At 47.1% G+C, this 7,830-nt stretch overlaps 1 protein-coding gene across 1 annotated transcript in view; it reads left to right on the top strand.

Annotated features, from left to right (window-relative positions):
- Window positions 1-1,932: 1,932 nt before the first annotated feature.
- The window catches only part of RAB40C (RAB40C, member RAS oncogene family), a gene marked incomplete at its 5' end in the record, with an annotated part of 14,614 nt that continues 8,716 nt past the window's right edge, over window positions 1,933-7,830 (top strand). The window contains 2 exons of the mRNA XM_010291449.1: window positions 1,933-2,036; window positions 4,205-4,265. Coding sequence (XP_010289751.1) covers window positions 1,933-2,036; window positions 4,205-4,265 — 165 coding nt within the window. The remainder of the gene's footprint in view (window positions 2,037-4,204; window positions 4,266-7,830) is intronic.

Below are 7,830 nucleotides of genomic sequence, written 5' to 3'. Positions count from 1 at the left end.
TAGGTAGAGTTTGCTCAAAAGCCTTTTGTAAATTTTGTCCCAAGTCCCAGTCCGGAGGTGGAGCCCGAAGAGGGCATCTCTGGGTGTGTGTGTTTGGCATTTCCATTAACGAGTTTTCTTCACTTTCCAGTCCAGCTTTACTTTTTCCAGCTGAACCTCTCTCACTTCTAAGAGCTGATAGTCGAGCGATGTGTTTCACCCGATGGTGGGATTTTTGGGCCTCTGTGCCCCGACAATGGTGTCGTTATTCCCCCTCCTTGGGGCTTGCAGGCCACCGCTCCGTCCGTGCGCCTGGGCTGCTGGCACGGAGGATGCTGAGCACTGACTGCTTGCAGGGAGCTCTTGTGCCTGAGGAGAAATGGGGCAGCTCTGCGTGGAGCAGAGTCTCCGGGGATTTTGCATCTGAAGCAGGGCAGTGGGCTTAATTAGCCCCTTCCCTAACGGTCCGTCAGCCCGTGCCAGGGGATAATCCTGGTGCAGGAACAGGGCGGGAGATGTCTGGATGCTCGCACTGCTGCTCGCCATCCCTGGGGACGAGGGAGGTTTATATCCACCTGAAAATAGACACAGATCATTCACTTGTCTCTGGAGGAAGATAAAATGTAAACTGTCTATTTTCTCTGATAAAGCCCTGGAAATAGTTGGAATTTAAGATAATTATCTTTATTGCTTTTTATAGCACCCTGTGAAGGCTGAAATCTAATTTGTTTTTCACTAACAGGGAGCTCCTGCTGATGACTCAGAAAAATCCATTTGCTTTATTGACAAACTTGTCTGTTCGGTTATCGGGGCGGTGTTCTCCTTGCAGGAAAAGGGGAATACAGGTCATAACACAACGGTGAGGTTTTATTATGGATTCAAAGTTTGGTATCTATTGGCAAGAGGAAAAAAAATAAAGTTGATCTAACCAGAGTGAAGCGACTCTGCTTTATTAAAGACGATTGCACATTAGTTTATGCTTTAGTGGGTGTGCAGTAATGGTGCACGGTGCGTTGTATAAGCAGCTCCAATACACTTGGAGCTTCATTAACTGGAGCTTGCGGAGAAGCTGCTTTTCCTGGGCACCTGGTGCCCCTCGGCTGTTCCTGAGCCCAGGCTTTGGAGAAGGAGGTGGGAGGTTCGGTCGCGCCTCTTCCCTCCCGTGCCTGGGGGAGCGGCGTGTTCGGCTCGGTTTGGACGTGTTGCTTGCAAATGGAGTTGCCCCATTTTTAAACTTCTCTCTCTGAACGTGAGACGGGCTCCCAGTTTTTAACAAACCCCTGTGTAGCTGAAGATGTTGGGCACCCCTTGTGCGAACGAGTCGCTTGTCAGCACAGCCCGGTGGTGTGGTTTTGAGGGTCTGCTGCTGCTCTGGTACTATGGCTCTATGAAAGGCGGTTGTCCGTGCTGCCTTCTCAGCTGCTGGTAAAGGGGCAGTGCTTTCTGCCGTACCCAGCCCGGTACGATACGTGCCCGAGAGCTGCGCAGAAGAAGAAACGGCGTTCTCTGGACAGGCTTTCGGTATCGCCCGCCTCCCAAAACGTCCCGTGACCGTTTCAGCAGGGATGTTTGAGAGATGGTGGGTCTGCCGGCTGACTTAGCAGAGATGCTTCTAAATTGTTCATCTCTGGCTCACCCCGCCCAAAAGTCTGTAATTTAACAGTCACTTGGGATAATGCTGCAGACCACTGAATCTCCTACAGCTTGAGTCCTAACAGGTTTTATCCAACAACGGAGAAGTAAGACGCAATCTAGGGGTTAACAGTATTTTTAGGGAGGAGTGATAGAGCTCCACAAGAGTAGTCTTTGCCTTGAAGCAGAGGTCTATTTCTGTCGAGTCTCTGTAGCCCTCCACAAACATGCAATACAGCAAGAGGGAGAAAACACCACTTTCTGCAAACATGAAATGATAGATCCGGGCGGGCAGAGCAGGTTTCTTGTCTGTCCCTGAAGACCTGCTCGGTGTTTGCTCAGCTTTTTATTGTTTTTCTTTCAGGAATTGACTACAAGACCACTACTATCTTGTTGGACGGCAGAAGGGTCAAGCTGGAGCTCTGGTGAGTGTTTCTGAGCCGCTTCGGCTGTGAGCGCAGGGCCGGTGACGGGGGCTGTAGTGCTGCTAGTGGGATGCTGTATCGAGCTGTGGAGAGCACTGAGCATCCCCAGGCGTGCGGCGAGGCTTGCTAGCTGTTCTTACCAGCGAGATACTCCAGCAAACCAGACCTCTTTCTGTTGATCGAGCAGCACAAACAGCGTGCTGTTCTTTGCTGGAATAGTCCGATGTCAGTCTTTCTCCATCATACCTGACCGTGTTCCCATGCAGCTCTCGGTCACTGAGGGAGCAATACTATTGTGGAAGCAATACTGGATTTTCCTGAAATCCTAGGATGAGGAAATATAGACAAGAGAATAGGCAAGGAAGAGAAAAAAGATGGGTGAAGCCCTTAGTCCCTACAGAAGCCATTTCTCAGTGACTTGAGTAGAAAATAAAAACAAGAGCGGTGAAGAGACCGCACAGTTAATGTCAGAGTATGGTAAACCCCTGGAGAGCAGGACTTACTGGAGTGACCTGACACTGGAATGGAGATGGGAGAATGCTGCATGGGAGGGGTGACCCCCGCCTTATCTGTCAGAACCAGAGGGAGATCTGGAGTCCTTCTGGCCTGGTTTTGTCTGAGGTTTAAACTCCTGAGAAGCTGACACAGCAATCCTGTAGATGAAAGAGGGAGGATAGGTAGCCTGCCCCTGTTCTGGGTTTCACCCGGGTCTAGTAGGGCTCTAAAACATGAAGTTAAATAGCCCCTTTACCAACACTTGTGTCAAGTAACAGGAACATTAGTAATCTGTGTGAATGGTTAAATAGGAATGAATGCCATATTCTTAGCCTCAGTGACTGACTCCAGCAGCATTTTGTGGTTTAATTATACCCCTGTTCTTTGAAGCTGAATGTCCTAATTTTTCTTACAAAAAGAACAGAAGCAGCTAATTTAAATCTTCCAGTTTATGTGTTTATGTGTGCCACTTATATTCTTTTGTCTCTCTTGTAAGATGTCTGTTTTAATGTTTCGGCCCCAGTGTGTAGTTACTTACTGCTTCCCTCATGAACCCCTCTTCTTTTTATACCGTAATTCGTGAGCTGGCGAACCAACACAAAACCTGAGAAGCTGGTAGCATCGGTTTATGATGCCTTAGTGTAACCTTTTCCCATTACTTTCCTCATGCAACCCAATATTTGGTTGTTGGGGGACAAGGAGATTTAAGGACAGACGTTTAGGCTGACGTCCAGGACCAATAATAGATCTGAAAGAATGACTGTCCTAAACTTGAGGTCACTGTAGCCAGCGCAAATCTGTGGCTGCGGGTTTCATCAGACTTCTCACTGGTTATTAATGTATTAATGTATTAGTGTGTCTTTTATCCTGGCCCAGTGAACAGATGTGACAAGCATCATAACCTGATGCATTTCAGTATATACTGGTTAAATCGGCGCGCTGGGCTCTGGCTTACTGCCCCGCGGACACTCAGAGGTGCTGGTAATGTAGTCAAACTTATTTATACTATGTCAAGGGTTAGAGTCAGGTCAGACGATAGTGACTGAACAGCCCCTCGTCGTCGCAGGGGACTAACAGTGCTGTTCCCTGGTCCTGAGCTCTCTGTAGGGTATGATTGACCAAGTCTGTCAGAGATCTGGGTATAAAGAAACTTCCTTTCATTTTTTGTTAAAATGTGTTTGGAAAAATAAGTGGAACTAGACAGTGCAAGACAATTTCTCCTATCTTGAGTGGTTATATTCATTTTACAATAGGTCAGCTGTTCTCCATGACTAGGAGAGGTCTGCAGGCTCACTCTGACTTTGAACTCCTGTGGACTCTAGGGAGCTAGAGAGAAAATCCTTTGCCCAAGGGAGTAAAATGACTTAAATCTTCATAAATCATAAGGTAGTGCTGAAGCTGAGTGGTTTTGGTTTGTACCTTCTCTGTGGGAAGCACGATGACAATGAGGACGCCTGGAGTGTGTCTGACTGTTAACCACAGGTGGTAACGCACCCACCGATTCTTCCCAAAAAGACCGTGCAGAGCAGTTTGGGTACCATGCATGTTCAAAAGACCTAACAGGATCGACACTGATTTTTTAATTTTTTTTTTTTAATAAGTTCAATAGGAGACGTGCGGTATGGGATTCGATTCTCCGAATTTCGTAGCTGTAACTTTACTTTTCTTTGCAGGGACACATCAGGGCAAGGAAGATTTTGCACCATTTTCAGATCCTATTCTAGAGGAGCCCAGGTAAGTGCTGCTCTCAGTGCTTTGCTGGGGAACACTTGCTTTTCCTTTAGGCTGTAAAAATCTTCCATGCCGTAGTAAAGAGCTCGGAAGAGGAACACATCAAGTGTCAAAAGGATGGGATCTGTGTAAATGCCAAGAGGCGTGTCGTCTTGCTGCCTGGTATTCTGTTTTTATGAAATGTCCTAGACTGCTACAGAAAAGGTCTGCTACAGACTATATTCAGTAGTGGTGTCTAGAGAAGGGCTGAGAAGATGGGGTTATTGAGGACAAGGCAGTTCTAGCTCTAGATCTGCCTTAACTTTAATGTGGGAGCCCGTACTTTCTGAGGTTTGTCAAAAAATATTGTTTAATATTTGTTTAAATATGGCATTGGCTTTCCCAGTGGAGTTCTTCCAGTCTGTGTTGCCTTCAAGTCAGTTCCAAAAATAGGGTGGCTCCTACTTGCATGTTTGATGCAGACTTGAAACTAGAGCAGCTCAGTTGGATCATAAAGTATGTTCCTTAAAACATGAGACAGAGCGTTACATTTGGATTTTCTCCTTTGGGCCTTGCTCCAGAATAGCATCTAGATTCTGAACAGCAGAAAAATCTCGTGGTCCTCTGAAAAATTGCTCTTAGTTAATAGTGCTTTCTTACAGTTTTATTGTTGTCCTTTTAGTAATGTGACGGGGTCCCTCCAGGATAAAGTCTCCCTAAGTTAAATGAACTACTTTATTTTCCCTTTTGTTTCCAAATTGGAAAACTTTGGAGAAAATTCCTCCTCTCTTAGACACTAGGAGTCGGAAGCTATGTATCAACCTCCTGACTGTGTCAGTGTCCTGGCAGCTTCCCAGCCTTTGGGAAACTTTGCCACTTTTACTCAAGCTCTTGCCACTATTCTTTTGGCTTTCTGCTCCTTTTAGCTGTAGACTTTTGCTCTGCTAACTGGCAAAATCCATCACACTCTCTTTCTCTAAGACTTCCTGCAAATTCACTTGTGCTGTAGACATGAGAGTGCTTTGGATGGGATGTGCTATGGATATCTCCTCCGCTGTCTCGTTTATTCTTGTTTGTTCACATCTCTGGTGGTGTGGATGCTTTGAGGCAGCTGCTTTGAAGCGGAGGCCAATTTCCTGGTGCTTTGCAGGAGTGTTGGAGCGTGCCTCAAGCGGTGGGAGAGTATGGGATCTCCTGTTCGCATGCTCGGTCCAATGTGTGAGTTTATCTTTAAGCTTCCCTCTGCCCATACTATGTTTCAGAAAAATCTACAGCCCCAATCCTAATATAACCTGTGGCCTTGAGACCATGTAATTTGCTTTACCAGTTATAAATGAACAGCATCAGTCAGCGTGGTTTTCTGATGACCACATAACGTACCTTTGGTCAGTCTTTTTCTGAGACCTTGCTGTGTCGGATGCCCAGATCAAACTAGGAATAGAAAGCAGCAGACTTCCCAGCTAATGTCTCCAGAAATATCGTTTGAGATCTTTTACCCCTGTCTGCAGCATGACCTGCTTTTCTGAACTGCTGTACAGAAGACTTTCTCCCCTTCCTGTAGACTCTGAGCTCCTCAGAGCAAGTGCTGTGTCTCCACGGGACTGCGCCCAGCAGAGCCTGCACCCACATGCCAGAACTCATAGCTGCTGCTGCCGTAGAGCAAACTGGGACAGGCAGGAAAGGTGAAATAAGGAGCGGTGAGAATGCTCGAATTGGCTGGAGAGGCAGGTACACATCTTGTCTAGAAACTGCAGCGGAGCTGCAAGGCACTTGCACGGTACATCCGTTGGGTCCCTGCAGCCTGTCCTCCCCAGACGCCCCGTTTGACAGTAGATGCCATAAGGTGTCATGTATCTGCCTGACCTTAAGTTTGACATTGAAGATTGCTTTTATCTTCCTTTCTCAAAATGAAGCTCTTGACCCTCTTTGCTTTAGAGGCAACGTCTTGCCCTTCCACTGTACTTATCAGTATTGCTTTAGCAACTCTCACCTGAACATCTGCAAGGCTTGCCTCGTCCGTCTTACCTGCCTACCTCTCCCGAGGAGTCTGTCCAAGACGTTCGCAATAAACCTCATCAGGCAGGCAGAGGGACCTTTAATGTGACTGCTTTATTGCTGAACGCCGGGGTGCAGAGCTTGCTTGCGCAGCAAGGTGCGGCTTACGCCTCTTCCTCAAGGCCTGCATTCTGCTTGTGCAACAAATGCCTCTTCCAAAGTACTGTTGTCGTGCCTTCATCCCGACCTGCCAAAATAGTCAGCCCGTACCCTTAAGAACAACAAAATAGCCCTAAACAGCAAGCCTGCCTGGTAGGAGGAGGGGTAGTTCCCAAGTGAAGTACCTCTGCTGCCCTCTGAAGTGTTGATGAGATGAGCGCAGTGAAAAGTGCGTGCCTCTTGAAGACTGATGACTAGAGTCCGTGTACAGTCTTCTCCAGGCTCGGAGTAAAACTTAGATTGGTTTCAGCATCAGGTGATTGGCTCCCGTGTGGAGATAGAGCAATATTCCTGTTTTAGTAGGAATACAGATGTCTGTCAACTCACCGCGTCTTTCAACGGAAGAGGAAAGTATCTTAATTTAAACTCTTAATGGTTAACCAAAGCGAAAGGGCTGTTTGTTTTGAATACCGAATGCCTCTGTGACTGCAAGAACGGACTTCAATACCTCCAGTTATTTTCAGTATGCAGAAGCTAACTTCTTCTGGCATAGCATTAGCATAAAGACAGCTTAACCCAGTGCAATCTCAGGGGAAAAGAGAGAAAATGCTCCCAAGTTCTCTTATTTCTTCAAGTTGTACTGAATGCTGTGTGCTGTACTGACTACTTTGCTTCAGCTGTCTGCTTTCCTCTCTGCTGTCTCGGTATCATCAGACTTCAAGACTTCTGCTTTAGGAAGCCTGATGCAAATCCAGTTGGAGGCAAGAGAAGTAGCTTTTTTATTTTTAACCTAGCAAGCCAAAAGCTCAGAAAGAATAAATACAGCAGAGAAGAGAGACGCCAGGGTGGGGAAAGCTCCGCTTAAATTGCAGCATGATATTTGTACAAGAACAGCTTGGTATAAACTGTCCACGGGCACCTTCGTACTGAAAATTAGCAGAAGGTTCTCACTGCGTAGGGGACAGACTCTGAACGGAGAGCTCCCCGTAAGGAGCACAAGGGGAGCTTGAAGAATGAGTTTCCAAAGAGGACTTTGACAGGTTAGCTGTGAGAGCAGCAGGCTGGCCTCGCCAACCTGGCGGCCCTTACAGGGGTGACTGAGAACAGGGTGAGTCTCTCTGAATAGCCAGTGCTTAAGAGAATACTCGGTATGAAAAGTGCCCTCAAGGAAGGGACGCACACCTGACTTTCCCACACACGCCTTGCTGTTTCTCAAGTGTAGTGATAAGAATTGAATCTTCTGAAGCAAACCCTGGAGAGGCTGCAAAGTGGAAAAACAGTCTCCAAATAGGGAACAGACCTTCTCAGGAGTTTTCCTTTCCCGCCCAGCACAGCCTCATGCTTTGCTCAGTCTGGGCTGCAGGCTGGTCCCTCCCCAGTGAAAGGACTCTTCTTGAGCACCTTTGAGTTTAGACTCCGTAGCATTTGCCTGGGT

Source organism: Phaethon lepturus, unplaced genomic scaffold (assembly GCF_000687285.1).
Source record: "Phaethon lepturus isolate BGI_N335 unplaced genomic scaffold, ASM68728v1 scaffold33297, whole genome shotgun sequence".
Taxonomy (NCBI): domain Eukaryota; kingdom Metazoa; phylum Chordata; class Aves; order Phaethontiformes; family Phaethontidae; genus Phaethon; species Phaethon lepturus.
This window is presented reverse-complemented; position numbering and strand designations above follow the sequence as displayed.